The following is a 20,144-nucleotide window of genomic DNA, read 5'->3' on the forward strand; positions in this document are numbered from 1 at the left end:
CATCTATTTAGGAAACTAGCCCCCGCTGTTAATCTATGAGGACCATAGCCAGCCTTACTTCCTACTCTGTTCAAACCAAACACCTCACATGTGTTTATACTTAATGATTTGAGTCATATTAATTTAAGATACTTGTGAGTTGTCAGGCAGCTAACGTTAGATTTGGCCGAGTTTTGCCAATACAATAATATCATCTGTTTGTAACGTTCATTCACTGCGGTTCACTGCCATTCTAACTGGACAAATCCATATTTACACATTGTAGGGGTGATCTGTGGGTAGTGCTAATTTTTTAAATATAAAAACCACGCAGAAAAATACTAAATACGGACCGATTCGAATCCGGCGTAATTTATATTTGTCTTTAATGAAAAGCTTTACATATGAGTGAAGTTACCTACTAAATAATACCTAAATTAGCCCGTTGAGCAGTGGTACATTCCTAGTAGGCCATCTTTCGGTGTAACAGTGCAGTTTCAGCAGAGGGCTCGTCCTCCAGCTAACGGCTACTACGATGGCGTCAACTGAGATAGCAAGGCAAGCGGTGAGTAATGTTAGCCTATTTTATTCAGGATGCCTTTATCACCGTCTAAAGATATTCCTTGAAATGTCTCGGCATATGTCCAAAATATATTTGTATTGAGTATAATTTGAAACAGGTTTCGTTAGTTAGTCACCACCCGCTTTTCATGGTTAACGTTATATTCCGTCCAAAATTCAGTGTAACGTTGAACAGATTATTGTGCCATCAGTGTAGCCGTTAGAAATCTGATAATACCTTTCTAAATCTTTCATTATTGTCTATTTCAATGTCGATAAGTCGTGGCTTTCAGTTAAAAATGCTTTAATTCCATTATTTTAATTTTCATGAGCTAACGCCTGCAGGTTTCCTGTGATGGTATCATTAGCTAAAATTGACTAACAAACGAAATGACGTTGGTGTTTTGTGTAACGTTATTTTAATATATTAAACACGTATCGTGTAGCAGACTGTGTTAGCTCACGTTAAAACAATAACCTACCATAAAGACATCGGTAGGCCATTCATTCTGAACGCCCCCATTTCAGCACAGCTACGGTGTTCATTTCCGTTATGTTGTTTCATGCAAGTCCCGTTAACTTTCAGTCGGGCGTTGTCTGATGTGTATAGAAAATACGGGGAAAAGAAAAACAGATTCTGGCTGGTTATAGGCATTTAGGGCTGCAATTTGCAACGCGTGTGTAATGTTTGCCTGGATTTTTTGTTTGGGGCAAAGAAAAGGAAGCCACCAAACCCAGACAAAGTGCTCAGAATAGCGAGGTTTTGCAGCTTGATATCCGTTTTGCGGCTCAATGAATGAAAACCAGCGGTGTGTAACTTGGCTGTGAGTGTCTTGCCATGCAGGAATGGTTTGAGGAATGTTGCACTTGCAGCTGAAGAGTAAAGGCTGTTTGTCCAGTGACATTATCGTCAGTTTTCCAAATAGTCCCTCAGCTGTTTAAACCCCATTTCAACTATCCAAATAATCCACAACTGTCTACTACCATCAGCTTGTCTGGTTATTTTAAATTGACCCTCAAATGGAATGTTTTCCTCTCAAAGCCTAGGCCACATTGGAAAGCAACTGTGTTATGTTAAGCCACATAATGGTTGGTTGGCTTAAGTTTAACTGGTGGAGAGCTTTTGCTTCGCCATATAATCTAAATTCTTTGCTTTCCTACACCTCATAATGTAGATGTAGGCTGCAGAAATGGGATTCACAAAGATGGAGATGCTCACCGCCAGCCACACGCCCACACGCTCATGTAACAACACAACAGTGCTTTTACACTTATGTGTTTGGTGTACAAACAGTGTAATAGTAGAGTGAATGGAAGTGCAACAGGCCAAAAATAGGGAGTTTAAGGGTTCAGGTCTGACACACACAGTGTTGGCAATATTAAACAAACTCCTCGACTCTTTGTTTTGTCATTTTTGTTATTTCAATTGCATGTATTTGTATTTATGTTGAGCTTTTAAATCATATGTATATAATCTCAAAGCTTTTTTTTTTTTTTTTTTTGCAATTCTCTTGAAATGAACATCGATACCAACCCATATATGGACATTGTGGTTTCTAACTGTCTCGACTGTGGGAAGAAAGTCAGAATCCAGGAAACAGGAAGTCAGTCACATTGCACCTGAAAAATGTGTCAAAGACTAACGTGATACAATATAGCGTTAATCTGAGTGTGATTTGGTATTTTTCCACAGAACAACAATCATTGAGATGTAAATGTACAATGTAGAGTGCCAGAGAGGAAATCCTGTTCATGTTTACAAGTGTTAAAGGCACATCACAGACAAGTCGGTGCATAATGTGTTCTGTGATTCATAGTAACTGATGTTTTATTTATTTTATTTATGTTCTTTTGTTTAGGGAGAAGGTGCTCGTGCTGTACCACTTGCAGGCCATGTTGGCTTTGACAGCATGCCCGACCAGCTGGTCAACAAGTCTGTCAATCACGGCTTCTGCTTCAACATCCTCTGTGTTGGTGAGTGTATCATGCGTGAAAGTGCTTTTCCTCTGTCTCCTCTCACGCCATTTATTTGCTTCAATGAAACTCAGGCTCTTCCTCAAGATGCAAAGCAGTTTGCTCAGTATTTGACCCGCTTAGATTCTCTCAGGCGAATCAGTTGTTGGTTAACACGATGAGTAAGATGCTCCGTGTTCAGATGAGACTTTCAGAAATGACTGTATGAAATTAGTTCATCTTAGCATGACATGGCTGTAGATTGTGGTGCTGTTGAATTAGATTGCACTATGCAGTGTTTTGTCCCCCTGATGTATATCAATGAAGGCGGGTTATACTTAGAGTTACTGTGGTTTTAGGCAACATTGCATTACTGCCTGCTGCACAGAGTCACACAATACTTGCTGTTTTGAACCTGTTATGACAGGTTATACACTTTCCTTTCTGGAGCATGAATTCTAAGACGGCTATAAAAATGTATAACCAGTTGTCTTACTCTGCCTTTTCTTTATAAATGTTTTATTTTTTCAATTTCGTTTCCTTATTGCAGTTTCCACAGAGGGAGACTTAGTGCACATGTCAATGCAATCCTCACAAATGTGTGCACACCCTAATGCAAATGGTTTAACAAATTCAAGCTCTACATTCTTGGTTGATATCTCGTAGATCACATTTCTGACAGTGTTACTATTTCATTTTGCTTCTGCTTTTTCTTAACTACTGATCCAAATGCAGTAGCTACTGATTAACAGTTTCTGGATTAATAAAACACTGTATTAAGTCTATGTTTGTGATCTGTGAGACCTAGTTTCGTTATTACTATCTGTCTGTTTATTAAAGATTTACAACCAAAGATTGTAGAAGCAAAATGGTGCAGGAGACTAACCACAACTTTTGCTGCAATCTGTAAATGCTGCTTTGTTTCTCACAATTACAACATCATACACTAGAATAGAATATCTTTAGAATAGAATATAAAATATATCATATACAATATAAAATAGTACAAGCACTGCTTGAAGCAAAGAAATGTGATCTTTGTTTTAATAATGGGATCTTTGTTGTGGTTTAAAATTACAAAGAGGGAAGCAAAAATGGGAAGATGTACAGTTCCATTGGGTTCAAACATGAGTGACATTTCTGGTTTCAGAAGGTCTGATTGTAATCCTCATTTTAGACATTAACGTTGACATATCCAGTATGAGCCCGTGGCTTCTCCAAACAAGATGCCAAATTGACTCGACTCTGAGGGAAAGTTTAGAGATTTTTAACATAGTGAGGTACACTGCAAAAATGGGCTAACATGCTTAGGCTGTAGGTCAGGCTGTGATGAATAAAAATAGAATTTCATACAGAGGGAGCTCTGTAACTGAGTCATCTGACAGCTTCCAACAGTAAGTGGATGTCAGAACACATCAGCAAATAAGCAGCTATTTCAGCTTTATTTGTGGCTGTATGCATTTTGAAAATAATATATTAAGTTTGAAGCATCTTTAATATGTCACATTGAATCTACTCTCGAGATCTCTTGACTCTTTGAGTTTCATTGATAGGTGGTCAAAGTCTAAATATTATTAAATTTAAGGGCAAAATCACAGAATTTAAAAGTGAAAGTGAAGAGGATACTTAAGTGTAGTGTGAAGGAAAAAATGTGATTGATTCAAATGATAAAATAAAAACAGTATGACATAACAGTAACATGATGTGTTTTCTCTGTGTCCTCTAGGCGAGACGGGTCTGGGGAAGTCCACCCTGATGGACACATTGTTCAACACCAAGTTTGAGGGCGAGCCCACCCAGCACAACCAGCCGGGAGTAACGCTCAAGCCCAACACCTACGAACTCCAGGAGAGTAATGTGCGTCTCAAACTCACTGTCGTCAACACCGTGGGCTTCGGAGACCAGATCAATAAAGAAGACAGGTAAATCCGTCTGTCACATCTGAGCGAGAGGTCAAAGTCTTCTCCCTAAGTCTGACGGATTGACTACTTACACAGTTGTTTTTTACTGGGCGTTCCTTGTAAGCAGAAATCCACATCCAACATTCCTCCCAAACAATTACTCCATGACTGCTCTAAGCCTTTTCTGAGCTCAGGTTTCATTTAGTTGTTCCCTCAGTATGTTATATAAAGCTTACATCTCAAGTAGTTTCGTAGAATCAGCTTAAAAAACAAAAATAAGATGTACAAATCGTACTTTCCCTCTTGGCACAGCGCTGAAACTTTTGATCAAACATTATAAGATTTTGTTACAAAGCTTGCCCTCCAAAATGTGATCGCTAAGCCTGCTTGTGAGGCAAATTAAGGGTGAGGGATGATGTCATGTGAGCTGTAGCTCTGTGAGGTCAATGGGAAGGCCGGGATTTCCAGGTTTCACGCTCTATTCAGTATCAAATTGTTGATGACAGAGGAAATGATACAGGCTTGCTGCATTTTACACAAACACACTCTCAGTCACTACCAGAATATTCTACAGTATGTACACAGGCTGTGTTTGTGTAAATGTCTGTTCATGTGTGTGGATGCCTACTTTCCGTCCAAGATGAATGGGTCACACATATATTTTTTCTTGTGTCCATTTTCTATGGCGTGTATCCCAATTCTGGTTTGTGAGTAGTGTTAAATAAATTGATTAGTCAGCTGAGTTACAATGATTAATCATTTCATAATCTACCAATGAGTCAAGTCATTTGTCAAGTAAAAATGCTGCTCATTTGGGTTAGAGCTTCTCAGACGGACATGACACAGTAAAATGGGCCCTTTAGTCGACCTGAAGGCTAGAGAAAGAGTCTGCACCTCCTCCACAAATGAGACAGTCTGGCCTCATAAAGACTAAAAATGATGATGCATTCAGGATGCTGTTTTATTACCAGGAGGTTTCCTTCAAACATATTTTTTTTTAAGTACCAGCACTAAACTGGGACAAGTTCCATGATACCAATGTGTCCAATATTTTAATGGTAAATATATTTAGATTCTATTTATCTGACATCCAGTGATTAACGACACATCCAGGCTGCTATCAAGATGCCTGTCTTCCTATTATTTGCTTCTTCCAGTGGCTTTTTTGTAGTTTAGTTAAGGCCACATTTTTATCAACAGATACCTGGTAAAAACAATGTGGTCACATGATATTTCCTCACTTCACAAGTTGATGAGAAGATCACCTGAATTGTCCATGAAACAACTGAAAGCTGCACAACGGATTTTCAGATATAGAAGGCCCCAGAGTATACTCCACCCACATACTCCAAAATCTAATTTGGGCACGACAAATTTGCATTTCCTTTCATGGAGGAACTTTTGAAAAGTGTTTCTGTGTCCAACCAGTGGAGTTCACCTTTTAATATACTGTAGCTGTGATGCTTGTACTGCAAAAGAAAGAAAAGCTGAAATTGCTTCTCTCTGTGGCTCTCTCTTTTTGACAGCTACAAGTCCATTGTGGAGTTTATTGATGCCCAGTTCGAAGCATATCTACAGGAGGAGCTGAAAATCAAGCGCACGCTACACAGCTACCACGACACCCGCATCCATGCATGCCTGTACTTCATCGCTCCCACGGGACACTCGCTCAAATCCCTGGACTTGGTGACCATGAAAAAACTTGATAGCAAGGTGAGCTTCACTTTACTTTGTCAAACTATTGCTAGCCATTTTTACATTGTAGTGTTTTCAGTCTACTTTGTTTTGTTGATGTGGAAACTTAGAGGATGATTTGTTCAGAGACCCACTTTCACTCCTCGATGTTTCCCATCAATGACAAATCAATTCCTGTTTGTTCCCGTTAGTCCTGTTAGAGATAATAATGGTTCTTGTATATCAAAAGCCTCGTGCAGTTAAGTTGTAATTGTGCAGGACTCATAAATCAAATATCCATGGTTATTTTTTTTTAGCATTAAATGAGAAGGACTGTTGCACTGCAGCAGAATGATGTTAAAGAATAACTTTTATAATTCCTATGAACATGGTTAGATTTACTGTAGCACGTCATAAATATACTGTAGATAAATGCTTTGGCACTGCATTGCTGTTAGCAGCATTTGATCTATCCATTTTCGTCATGGGTCATAAACCTTTTCCAGGCCATCTGCCTGCATGCAGATTGGCTCTAGACTTGTCACTGCGTTGGTGTAGGTCAGCTGTGAAATGCGGTCGGCTCAGTCACTGCAGCCTCATTTTTGTGAGGTCCTTTCCCCAGTAGTTTATTTGCATGGACGTCCTGGCTTTTGTACAAAGAGTCGGCTCAGTGTTTGCCAGAGCAGCTGTGCCCTCCAGCAAGCACTCGCAACAGCGTGATCCAGAGCAGAGCCTCCTGTGTTTACACATTCACCTAGGGGGGGCGTTCAAACAGTCTTCTGCTGAAGTGTCCTTGAGCAAGACTAAAATCCTCACCGGACTCAGGGATACAGTAGAGCATTTTTTATTCACATGACTCTGAAGGTCCCTTGCTATTAGTTAAAGGGGCCCAGCAAATAACTGGGATTGTGTAGGCGACATGGCAGAGTGAAAATAGTTGTGTGGGAGTGAAAGTGTGGTTGTAAGTACATACATGAGAATGACCCTGCCTGTATCCCTCCCTCTCTATCTTGTTCTCTCTGTCATCTGATAACATGGATAACATAAATGTTGTTGAAATCATTGGATTCTGACTCTTAACAGCATATTTGAAGAGCTTTTAAGTGATGTGGAGCAGGAGATGGAAGCCTGCTGCTCCCTTTTGCTGCGTTTCTATTTTTATCTCTAAGCGTAAGAACGTGTAAATGTCTGCGATACACAAAGGCCTGATTTGCAGAGATCCTGGAGCTAGAGAGAGGTATTGTGGTGTGTTGAAAAGTTGAAGAGAGCACAGATTATTCAGCACTTTTTCCTTTTTTAAATTACATTTTAAGTTACCACATTACCAAATTACCAGTGATTTGAGTAGTAAAAGGCCTGAATTAGTTGATTTGTAATATGTTTTAACCTTCTTTTAAAATACATCAACTGTAAAGTTCCTAAGATTTCTAAATTTGGACTACACAAATAGAGGTGAAGAAAAGTTGTCGCTGACAGACATCTAAAAGGCTCTATATTTAGCTGCATATCAGAAAGCATTTTCATTGTGTCAGCCTACGTTAATTCTCTTCTCATCTCTCAACTGTAGGTCAATATTATTCCAATCATCGCCAAGTCAGATGCCATCTCCAAGAGCGAACTGGCCAAGTTCAAAATCAAAATCACCAGTGAGCTGGTCAGCAACGGAGTGCAGATCTACCAGTTTCCCACCGATGACGAGTCCGTGGCAGAGATCAACTCCACGATGAACGTAAGGCTCACAACCATCTTTCTATCTGCGTCACATGCTTTTACACAGAATATACTACTTCAATCATATTAAAGATGACGTTTAAGGTCATGTTTGTCAGACTGAATCCTCATTTCAATTTTTGAGGAGGAAATACATTGTGCAACAGTTTTCTTGTTTGTAATTTTATAATAAATTCTGTTATGTGTTCCGGCATGAGCAGCATGTGATGCAGAATCAGGACAGGCATCGTCTGTGTCTACTCAGGCTGACAGGAAGCCGCCCCACTCGGGGAGGAGTGTGTTCAGAGAAGCACAATCAGCCAGCTCACTCTGCAGGAAGCCGGCAGTGTGGGAAAGAGCCTATGTCTACTGACAGATGAGCCAGGGCTCACTTAGCTGTTCATGAACTGCCTTAACTCTCCCTAACTGATGCTATTAGACCGTTGCTTCTCGGCTCTTGTTGCAGAGTCTCTCCACGGCTCTGTTCTGATAAAAGGTCATACATTATATCTTTCAGAACTACCGTCTTGGCGTCTGTGGCATTTAGCTCTAAATGGTCACTTTCTGTAAAAACAAAGAAAACACTTTTTCAGTTTTCTTAATGACATTAACACTGCTTAGGGATGTATCCTGTGTAGGATGTCCTGATTCTTCTCGTATGAATGAGATAGTTGTGGTAATATTCTCAGATTTTACAGTAAATAAATGTCAGCATGGTGTGGAAATGTGCAATTTTGTCAGGGATTTGTCGTGTCCTGTGGGGAGAGAGTAAGGAGAATCTGCTGATCTCTTAGGTGTGGATGGCAGTAGACCAAACGTTGCTTTTCCTTCTGCTCCTTTACAGAGCCATTTGCCATTCGCCGTGGTGGGGAGCACAGAGGAAGTGAAGATCGGGAACAAGATGGTGAAGGCCAGGCAGTACCCCTGGGGGACAGTGCAGGGTAAGCCTGGGTCACATCCTGCACAGGAAATGAGAGCGTGCCCTCCCCTCATATTCCTCCTCGACTCTAACAGCTACAGCAAACTAGTTGATAACCAGTTACATAACCTCATCTAGACACAGCACCCTTTCTGCCATCATGCTGTCTGTTAGAGCTGCTGCAGCTCTCAGCTCTGACAGACTGAGAAATTTTATGTCACTGATGATGTTTCAATTGATTTTGTTATTGACTTGCTTGATCAATACATAACCGACTCTGTATAATGTATTGTAAATAGCAAGCAGACACTAAATATTTATAAGCTCCTGGGAATATCTGAAATGTGCGGCAAAGCTCAGGTTACAAAGAGCTACTCTTTGGTTATTTGATGCCTCTCCAGCCTTGAAATGTACAACTGTGATCTGAGGGCTGTCTGTGTGTGTTTTGGTGTGTGGGCGGTGGTGTGGTTTTCCATGACAAGGCCCATCAGGCACACATAGCTATAAAACAGTGCAGTCCATAAGGATGTGGACAGTTTTGTGTTGGTTTGATAGTCCTGCACATTGCTGACTGTTTTTTCCTTTTTCTTTAATTTTAGAGTGTTTACATCCACATCTAATGAACAGTGTTGAAATTTTAGCCCCTTTCATACATAACCCTCCAGAGTAAATATGGCTACAATTCCTACACTGATTACCTGATATGGATGGGAATACACTCAGACTCCCTTAAAGCTGTAATTCAGTACTTTAACCACATAGTCATTGTTTCATTTGAGGTTCAGTGTGCTGAATTACAAATCACTGTCCTCATGCTTACATACTGCGCTGTGTAACATTTCTGGCCAGAGGCGTAATCTGACATTGAGTCTATTTACCTCAGACCGTGTGCTTGCATGCATGTGTACTCACATGATGTCACACGGTATGTGGGAGTGTGGTGCTTGGCTCAGTCAAGTATCCGAATCAATAGAGAGGCCACAGGACATGAACACTGTCCTGTTTTGTTCTGGTCCTGTCTGTAGGACTGCGTCTGTGGATTAGTCTCTCAAGTTATAATACATTAAACTAGGAGAGTGCTCTGAGTAGAGTGCATATCTCTGCCGGGCGTGTCTGAGGGCATTTATAGTCTCAGTTTTCTATAAGATGCATAGAATAGTGTAATGGTTTTGTAATCCAGCATCCTGGGTTCGCCTAACCGTATAAACTTAATAAGGTAACAATATATGGGATGATAAGTCCAAACTTCTTACTTTAACCATTGTTATCTACTTAGAACATTTTATTGCAGCAGACCACACAAAATAAAACCCCTCCCTACCTCCCTCTTCCCTCCCAAACAAAGAAAAGTTGAATCTCACTCAGTTGTCCCTCCCAGATTCCTTACGGTCAAGATGGTAGTGAAGCTAACAAAAACAGGGATGTATTCGTCTCATATCGTGCCTTTACTTTAATAGATCATAACATATCGGGTATGAAATTAATCTGCAGATGCTCTGGTTCCAGATAAGACCAAAGTTTTCTATGGATGTCAGTTTTTGAGCCATGACAAGGCCAAAATGTGGCCTACAACAGACTTGCTTTTAGCGTAGCCGATTGCCGGAAATGTCTTTTGCTGCAGTTATTGATTTGCTGATCACTACTGGCCGGTTAAGAGGAGTGAGTCAGCAGTCAGTGGTGGTACAAAACACGTTATAAAATAGGTTTTTTCAACAATTGTGAATCTCTGCAACCACGAGAGGTCCTTGAGCATACAGTCATAAAAGTGCACAAAAAATATTAGGCCGGCGGGTCCAGTAGTATACGAGATTAGCTGCGGACAGATACACACACACACACACACACACACACACACACACACACACATGACCAAATGCATGATATCCTACCAGTCTCACACCTGGCGGAGATGATTATTAGCTGCGATATCATTCAAGCACTCCTTGATGTTGGTGTGTTCTGCTACTGTACGCTTACTGCGGTATAATCCATAATGAATGAGATGCCGTCTGATGTGTTGGTAAAACATGCACGTGTGTGTCACTATGTGTCTCTCACAGTGGAAAATGAGAATCACTGTGATTTTGTCAAACTGCGAGAAATGCTGATCAGAGTGAACATGGAGGACCTGCGAGAGCAGACTCACACGCGCCATTATGAGCTCTACCGCCGCTGCAAACTGGAGGAGATGGGCTTTAAGGACACGGACCCTGACAGCAAGCCCTTCAGGTAGGAGACTCAAGACCGCTTTCTTACAGCTTTTTTTTCTTCTTCCTCTCCTCATATATCTGCTTGTTTTGGATTTTCCTGCTTCTATTTATCATTTGAACCTTTTTACTAATTTGGCTGATTGCATTATTCATATTTGTTTCTACATTTGGTGTGTGATGCAGTGCATAGTGATCAAACTCAGTGGAAAGTTTTTGTTATTAATTTTCATTCACTTTCTCTTTTTTCCTCTTCCAGTCTGCAGGAGACATATGAAGCCAAGAGGAATGAGTTCATGGGTGAGCTGCAGAAGAAGGAAGAAGAAATGAGGCAAATGTTCGTCCAGAGAGTGAAAGAAAAGGAGGCGGAGCTCAAAGAAGCAGAGAAAGAGGTTTGCATCATTATGTCACTCCTGCATCATCCTGACACATAATTTGCATCACAGATCTTTTATCAGTTTGAAGCAGATTTCTGCTCCTGTCTCGACTAACACAAAACTACTGTTTCCTTCTGTCACCACCACATAGCTGCATGAGAAGTTTGACCGTCTGAAGAAGCTCCACCAGGATGAGAAAAAGAAACTGGAGGAGAAGAAGAAGTCCCTGGACGACGAGCTCAACATGTTCAAACAGAAAAAGACTGCTGCAGAGCTCCTGCAGAACCAAGCTCAGCAGGCAGGGGGCTCCACCACACTCAAGAGGGACAAAGAGAGGAAAAAGTAAGTATTGTTCTCTTTCCCCTCAGTGTCTTAATCCTCACATCACAGGTGCAGACGACCACCTCCAGTTGTATGAAAATTTGAAAAGCCTGGATACTATGAACCTGGGAGGAACATGGCCTCACATTATTGCACTGACGTTTCAGCGTTTCTGAGAACTGTTAAAACAATTGCCTTCTATGTTTATGTTTGGGTTCACGCCAGGACATGGATACCATTGTTTAAAAGCCTTTGGGGTCCATATGTTGTACATCCGACACTGCCTTTTGTTCGCAGGACAAATATGTAGATGTTTCCTGACAAAAACCTCCTTTCTCCTTTTTGCGCACACATGCCGCAGACAGAACTGTCCGTTACATTAATATCACCAAGTCTTCAGTAGTTTCTCTGTCGCTACTCATTAACAATCCACCTGAGAGTTGTATCATTTAAGGCACACAGGAAATGAAGGAGACTCGCATTCAGCTCTTTATTTCTGAGAGGCAGATAAATGCTCCAGTTTACCCTCCATTTGATAACGGATAATAATCTCTGTACTAAAATCCACACTAAAGAGAGCTGTACAGGATTCATAATTAATAATAATAAATAAACGGAGCAGAGAGAGGGGAGAGACCCGTGAAAATGACTAGCTGTCCTCATCTAAATAGTTGAAAGGAAGCCAACTTTATGCTGTTTGAGTGAATCGCAGTCGGAAATCATCACTCCTCAATTACATGTTGCTGATGGCTCGATCTAAACAGATCATAAATTAAATACTATGAACAGCTTTATTACAGTTCTGTTAACAATTACTGAACATTTACATTAACTTTAAAATAAGCTGATAAATCAAGTACATTTAAAAAAAAAAAAAAAAAAGTGGCATCATGGAAACTATTCAACAATTCCAATCCTCCAGTTTGATTGCATCTATATAATCTCTCCATTTTCTAAATCATTTCTTAGGCTCTCAGACTGATTCTTTTGCCCCCTTTTTTTAAATTTATATTCATATTAATTAAATTATGGATTTACAAGACTGTTCTCCGTAGTATGTTTCATGTGTGGAGGCAGCACTTGTATCCAGATGTGTTCAAATATGGTTACAATCTGCTCTTGACATTTTTGGTCCCTTCATGTTGGTAATCAACTCCTGGTTGTGTGTTGAAGCTGATGTGACTCCGTGCCTGTTTAGAAAAGGAAGAAGACACTTGCACTGAGAAGGTTTTTTTTTTTTTTTCTTTTGCTTTATTTCCCTCCTGTTTCATTTATTTCCTTCACAGCCACTTCTTCTCTTTATAAGCTCTGCCTGGAACATTCCTCCTCAAATGGGCAGCTGTGCATCTTCAGCTTTGTCTGTGGGTCACTGATCAAAATGAACTCGAGGGATTTTTCCCTCCAGAGTGTTACAAGGATAACAACGATGTTTATCTTAACCTTCAGACTAAAGTCGTAGTTTTCGCCAGTCCCCAGAAGACACAGTTATTGATTACTGCATGTTGTGTAGATGTGAATCTGTCCTGTGAGTGCATGTGTCACCTATGTCACATCCATAATGTTTTCCAGTTAACTCCTCCTGCACTTTGCTGCATGCTGCATGAGGCATCTTTTACTGGTAAGGTCCCCTTCTTGAGTTACACCACCACCAGACAACAACATACAACTGTGATTAATTAGATTAAAATGTTAATTCATGACATATCGGTAAAGAATAATTTTAAAATGTTCGTTCAAAATAAGTCGTTACCCATGTTAGACTTTAGAAGCAAATGGAGAGTATTCACAGACTGAATTAACGCTCCCAAAACTTAATTGGACTGAAAAAGGCAATTAGAGCTGCAGCTATTAGTCGATTGAACGATTAGTTCCCAACTATTAAATCAATTGCCAACTATTTTGATAAGCAATTAATCATTTTTTTTAAGAAGAACATTTCCAAAGTCTGAGTCCAGCATCTCAAATGTGAATATTTTCTGGTTTCTTTAGTCTTCCGTGACAGTAAACTGAATTTCTTTGGGTTGTGAACTGCTGTTCGGGACAAAATGAGACATTTGAGGACGCCACTTTGGGCTTTGGGAATTGGTGATTGACACGTTTCGCCATTTTCTGACATTTTATGGACCCAACAACTAATCGATTAATCAAGAAAATAATTGACAGATTGATCGATAATGAAAATAATTGTTAGTTACAGCCCTGAAGGTTATGTTTCAGCCATACTGGGTCTTGGGAGATTTCATCCGGTGTGCAGATACTCTCCATTCCTTCCATGATTTAATCTGATATCTTCCACCTTTCTGTATCTTAAATAAGAGTTAAATCATAATCAAATACTACTAAACCTTTCTAAAGCTGTTAAAACTGTTATCTATTATCTAAATTCACAAGCATTTAATCTGCCTGTAGAAGTTATTTAAATGTGATAAAGTTTGAGAAATGGTTTCAGTAATTCAGAAGTGAGTGAGTGAGCCTGTGTATCGTTTCATTTGTAACATCTGTGTCAATCATATCCTTGAGCTGGCAGTGTTTACTGTCCCCGTGCCAGCTTCTAAATCAACCAGTTTATTAGATCCACGCACACCCATTTGATGTACTGCTCCATCTGTCTCCCTAAATACACAACAGCCTCCTTTTTGTGGCGCTCCCAAGTCTTTCTCCACCCGGCCCTGCCTTCATACAAAGAGCCATTCAAGGCTGAACTGAGACTAACAGGTCACACCAGAGCAGCAGCAAACAGCCTCGGGGCCCATCTCTGTTTAGAGAGATGACATGTTTTGTTGATCTCAGAGCCATATGACGACCCCCCACCGCCGCCCCTCCTTCCTGTGTGGATACAAATGCCAAATCCACAGAGAAAGAGAGAGAGGGAGAGAGAGAGAGGGAGAGGGAGAGATGTTGTCGAGACTCAACCACTGGGGAGGGTAGAGGTGAATGAAGACATCTGTCTTGCAATCTGTAAACTCCTCAAGCAGCTCAAGACTGTTAAAATAGATGAAAGCAAGCTGCTGAGCAATGAGGGAGACAATCAGAAACATTGTTTAAAGTGCAGGGGCAGGACAAAGCCTCTAAAAAGGAAAAAAAAAAACCCCACTTAATTTTAGACGAGTGTGTTCAGCCAACATTCATTAGCCAAAGAGTAGACGACTGTACTTGCACTCTCACCTTTTTTGAGTTTCCTTGAAAGCATGATCTCCTTTTTAAATGCCGTCTAGTCACTAATGTTGATGTGATGTGACTGATGTTAAACAGTGTGTGTGTGTGTCCTGATGATGTTTTAACTCAAAGAAAGCAATAACAGCCCGTCTCTCTTATTTCCAGAGAAGGATTCCTGTAGAAAAGTGCTCCCTTGTGGCCATCCTGCTGTGAATGAGTTTCCACCCCATCATCCTTTTTACAGTACCCTTCCCCTCACCCTCACCCAACCCCCCCCCCCCCCATAATTCAACCCTCCACATGTCCCACTGCTCTTTGGAAGACCCCCGGGCATTGCTATCAGTTTGACTCCTTTTACACATCACCTTTTTTTTTTTTCTTTTTTTTTTTTAAAGCTGAATGATGCTTGTCTATGATGTGGTTTTGTACAAGCAATTATTCAGCTTGTCGTTTTTTTTATATAAATCTACAGAAAATGCATTCCATATTTGTTTTCTATTTAGTGACTCTTTGCATGGTGGAGTGTGCTTTTTTAATATTAACATACATGACTACTGTTGTGATGGGCAGAAATTGTGTCGAGGCTAAAGCGAAACATGCATCAAACATCGGGACCTGAGTGTGTTATGTGTGGTGCAAAACCTGCAGTAGATTACAGACGGTTGAGGACGGATTAAATTAATAATCTATAAAACTAATCCAGGCAAAAGGTCAGCAGCGATCATCCGACTGATTCTCTATTCAGTGATTTCATAAACTCAATATTCTGTTTTGTTTTTTGTTGTTTTTTTAAACAGAAATACAACAGAAGAGCAACCAGTGTTATTGGTTAACAGTGCAGCCAAACAAACTTGTTTTGGTGAAGAAGTCAATCAATAATTTCCTTTTTCCATCGCGCCACGAACAATCATAATCTGATGCTGCACACGGCACAAATGGAACACAAAATATTGCGAGAGAATGCAAAAAAAAAATCTGTAGCTCAGCAATTTTAATGTGAAGCAGTAGCAGCAGGAAGTGTTCGGTTTTGGTTAGCTAACAGTAAACAGTGCGGCTGACATCAATGAGACACGACTACAAACGGTAACGCATCAGGAAATGACAGACGCCGCCAGTAGCAATAAGAAGTACTATTTATATACAGGTTGTAATTGAATTGAATTTACGGTTCGACTGAATGTTACCTCAGCAAAATATACCTTAGACTTACAATGAAAATTGAGTTTACTTTATTTTTTATTGTGGTATTTACGTCCCTTTGCTGATGTTGTTTCGTTTTAGCTCTGTGCATGAACAGATGTGAGCCTAATCTCTTTGCCACTTCTCCCATACCTCATTCATTGTCATGTGTTATGTTCATACTTGTATTAGCTTTCACATTTGCACTTTTTATACACAAATGTGATGTTTTTTTAAAAAAAGAAAAAAACTATATATATATATATGTTGTCAGTGCAATTGTAACTTTCTTTTTATTTTACTCTTTATGAAGGCACATTTGAAAGTCATTCATCGTGATGTCCATTGTCCTGCAGGGACGAGTGTTGTTTGTATCAGTGTTACACAGAAAAGAAACATTATCTCGAAAGACAATAAAGGCCAAATTTTTTCACCAAATATTACAACTGTGGCCATAATCATTGTGTATGACAAATATTGCTGTAAATTAGAGTTGAAACAAGTAGTTGATCGATCGATGAGTCTATCAGCAGCATAGAAACGGGCAGCTACTTTGATAATCGATTGTTTACGTCGTTTTCTAAGCAAACTTTCAGCTCCTCATTTGCTGCTCGTATTTGTCTTCATTTGATACTAAACTAAACTGTTAGTGGTACAAAACAAGCCAATTATGATGTGCATTTTCACTATTTTCTGACATTTTATAGACTAAATGATTATAAAAGGATCATTGCGTGTATTTTATAAGATTAAATGGAACTTAAATGAACCCCAATGGGGAAAGTGGGTACGCTTGATCTATTGATTGCTGATAAGAGATATTACTGTCTAAGTCTACAAGACAACGAATAAACATTAATGCCAATAAGCTTTCAGTAAAGTCTCCCCTTTTCACAAAAACACAAAATATCCCACAGCTTTACTAAACATCTCAAAGTCTTAGATATTTAATTCAAAGCTTCTGTTGACGTCTGTTATTCAATGTTTTTCACCACTTTGGTCCCACATGATGCCACAGGGTACAACATATGACAAGAGAAGAGCCGTTCCCTCCTCCTAATCCTTCGCTCACTGGTCTGTGTGTATTCACTTTTCCTTTGCAGTAATCCCTGGCTCTGCACTGAGTAGGTCCTCAGCCCTCGAGCTTTGCTGAGGGACCACCAGCCTTTGTGGGTACTGAGTACTGACCAGAGGCTATGTGGACCCCCCTTCCCATTCTTCAGGGTCTCTTAATCATTATCTTCTCTGCATACTACAGGGTTGATGTGTTACATGTGTGTCACTGCATCTCTTAACTTCACCTTGAGCTAATTCTTGCTTTGTCGCCTGTGCTTTTATGTGTACTGTTTTGTTTTTTTGCTGTGACTAACATCTTTTCCACTTCAGTTGTGATTAAAAACTTATCAATTTAAGTCATATTTGAAATGTATATTTACGTTTTTGCTCACTTAAGTGATTCACAGGGAATGTAGACAAATCACGTTTGAATTTTAACACATCATTCAATATTTGTTGAATTGTTTTTCTCATATCTATGTACTTGATGATCTACTAGAACGACTGTTTAATCACAGGGATTTGACCACCTGAGTTTGTATTTATTATAAAACCTTAACTTTTTTTTTTTCCTCACTGATAACAGATGCACTTCAAATTCTCCTTTTTTGTGAGCGTTTCTGCTTTGCCATCTCCTCTAACGGCCGGCTTTCTTTCTCTTTGTCTCTTCAGCTTCTTTTAATCTGTCTTGACCACCTGAAGAGGGGATTGCAGCTTCAGCAAGAACTAAGCACCCTTTTACCTCTTCCTGTTTTCTCCTCGCTGTATCAACCTTTTTTATTCTCTCCCATCGCATCTCCTTTTTTTTTTGTTTTTTTTTTGGTTGTATTTTTGGCCTTATGTGGACTCGCATGGTATTTCTGACCACCTGATGAAGCTCTTAACCCAAGCAGGTTGGGAACCGGGCACAATTAAAATCTAATATGTCTTAATGTATATAAAAAGAGAGTAGTTAATGTCATCAGTGAGGGGTTCACACATTTTACAGGACTCATAGGTGAAACTTTAATTTTACTTGAAATAGAATCGCAATGATCTGCACTATGCACTCGTCTTTTCAGTTGGAAAGCTGATTCTTTTAATACAAAGCGCACGTTAGAATAAAACAGGAACATAAAGGCTTGCTGATTAAAGATAAACTCATCGAGGACAGAAGCACTTACTGCACTATATGTAACGTGTTAAATCATAAACAAGTAAAGTAGAACGAGGAGTAGAGTCATGTTTGAAACCTGCTTCCAGCGTTTACAGAACATCCACCAACGATCATCTTCACAAAACTGAATTTGGAGTCATAATCATGCAAAAAAGCCAAAGCAATATTTATATTTAAGCACTTCATGTGATGGTGCCCATGTTTACATGTCACTGTTGAATACCATGGAGGTCACATTTTACGGCCTTTTTTTTTTTTTTTTTTTTTTTTTTACACATTGTGCTTTAATATTCAACAGCCTATTCTATATTTTGCATGCATCTTTTTATTTCATTACAGCTGTGATCTTGACCTTTTGACCTGCTTGTTTTTTATCCCTTTAAATTTCACAGTCCATTTCAACTTCATTGCTGTTTTCTTCAAATGGTGCATATTATTAATGTATATTTGCTCAGCCCTTTGATTTCAGCTCCCCTTTTTTTGCCAAATATTAGTATGACGTGGAGTTGATCTGAATCCCAGATAGGAGTATTAAAAAAAAAAAAAAAGATACTCATGCATTTATATAATTTATAAGGATATATTTTGTGTATTGAAGTGGAGACTTGTTGTTTATTACCTATGATCTTTGGACGTGACGAGTATAAAGTAACATTTTGGTGTCAGAAAATGCCATACATTTTTTCTAGTATCAGTCATCACCTCTTGTAGTCAAAAACTCTCCCACACTACAAAATTATTCAATATCTTAATTTAGTTTAATTCCATTGATGTACATTTTCAATAAAAAAAAATATGATCCAAGCTTATTAAGATTTTGTCTTTTGTTTGCAGTGTTGTAAACTCACTGTTGTGTAAAATATTATTCTGCTGTTCATACTGTTGCACTTTAGTTCTCTGAAACTTAGTCACACCTCCTGAGGTTCAGTCAGTTCCTGTTTTGTGACATGTTTTGTTTATTTATGTATGTAAACTTCCAGGAAGGAAGTCTCTTTTATAAAAAGAAAATGGCAGCATAGAGTCGTTTATACATTTTCACATAAAAACACAAAATGAAGTTACAACAGTGACGTAGAGCACAATAACTTAGAGACACATTCTTCATTGAATAGTTTTTGAATATCTTGTTTGTTGCTGTTTCCCAAACCTGGTTCCATAGTAAAAAAATGCACTTTTGCCAAATAAAAAACCCCAAACTGTCAAGTATAATATTCTTAGTATTATTATTATTATTATTATTATTATACATGATGGGAAAATGACACATGACAGAAAATTATAATGTCACAATTTTAGGTAAGATTAAACTTTATTTATTGAATTTTTAAAACAAAAAATTAGACAACAAAGGATAACTCAATCATTTAAAAAAATGTTTAGATAAACAAATACCCTTAAAATAGATACATGAAATTATTAAGAGTGAGTCAAAATAAAAAAAACTGAATTATACGAAGTATAAATATGAAACCACATGGTCGATATGAGAAACATGCATACTTCCCTACATCTATACATGGTTCCTCTGAGCAGAGCTTTGTCAGGGTGTTGGGAGGTTTTGAATACTTCATATTGCTGCTGTTTCTCAGTCCAATTCTAGTATGTTTTAAGTTTGTATTTTTATTCATGATTTTATTATTTTATATTGACTAACAAGAGGTTGTGATAAATCTGTCTGTATTTACTTGTTTTTATGTTGTTTGTCTGTCTTCCATCAACACATCCACGCACCAAAATGTTCACAGCAACTGAAGACAAATTACATAAAACTTCAAAGGTCCCTGTCAGTTAAATGTCAAGTTTCTCTGAGCTCAATGAAAATACATCTTTGCTGATATTCAACTCACAAAAGTATGATGTGGAAACTTGAAGCCTCTAGTGCACAAACACTGAGAACAGACTTTACAGTGAAGTAGGAGATGTCTTGTGTCCAGCAGGAAAACTTGTGAGATGAAATATATTTGCATATTTATAGATTATAGAATGTTTAATGAG

At 39.0% G+C, this 20,144-nt stretch overlaps 1 protein-coding gene across 7 annotated transcripts; it reads left to right on the forward strand.

The window, feature by feature from the left end:
- The first annotated feature begins 440 nt into the window (after positions 1-440).
- sept6 (septin 6) lies at positions 441-18,953 on the forward strand. 7 transcript variants are annotated; one of them, XR_006405233.1, is made up of 11 exons: positions 441-544; positions 2,400-2,514; positions 4,220-4,415; positions 5,921-6,107; positions 7,636-7,797; positions 8,623-8,719; positions 10,758-10,926; positions 11,164-11,296; positions 11,433-11,623; positions 17,041-17,161; positions 17,666-18,953. XR_006405233.1 is itself a non-coding variant. In XM_044363126.1 (11 exons), exons 1-10 carry the CDS (start codon positions 515-517, stop codon positions 13,173-13,175), a joined length of 1,284 nt encoding a protein of 427 aa, XP_044219061.1. In that variant the 5' UTR covers positions 441-514; the 3' UTR covers positions 13,176-13,220; positions 17,666-18,953. The 7 variants fall into 7 exon arrangements, 6 of the variants coding, with proteins under 6 accessions (XP_044219061.1, XP_044219060.1, XP_044219059.1 ...); XM_044363126.1 differs by lacking the exon at positions 17,041-17,161 and adding an exon at positions 13,172-13,220; XM_044363125.1 differs by lacking the exons at positions 17,041-17,161; positions 17,666-18,953 and adding exons at positions 13,172-13,220; positions 14,924-16,375.
- The last annotated feature ends 1,191 nt before the right edge of the window (positions 18,954-20,144 follow it).

Source organism: Thunnus albacares, chromosome 10, assembly GCF_914725855.1.
Source record: "Thunnus albacares chromosome 10, fThuAlb1.1, whole genome shotgun sequence".
NCBI lineage: Eukaryota > Metazoa > Chordata > Actinopteri > Scombriformes > Scombridae > Thunnus > Thunnus albacares.

Bases quoted from the DNA above. Each gene is read 5' to 3' on its own strand.
- sept6 (XM_044363122.1), top strand. From the start codon at position 515: ATGGCGTCAACTGAGATAGCAAGGCAAGCG. The intron at 2,515-4,219 runs GTGAGTGTATCA...TGTGTCCTCTAG, and splicing joins CTTCAACATCCTCTGTGTTG to GCGAGACGGGTCTGGGGAAG. The intron at 11,624-17,040 runs GTAAGTATTGTT...TTTCCTTTGCAG, and splicing joins AGGGACAAAGAGAGGAAAAA to TAATCCCTGGCTCTGCACTG.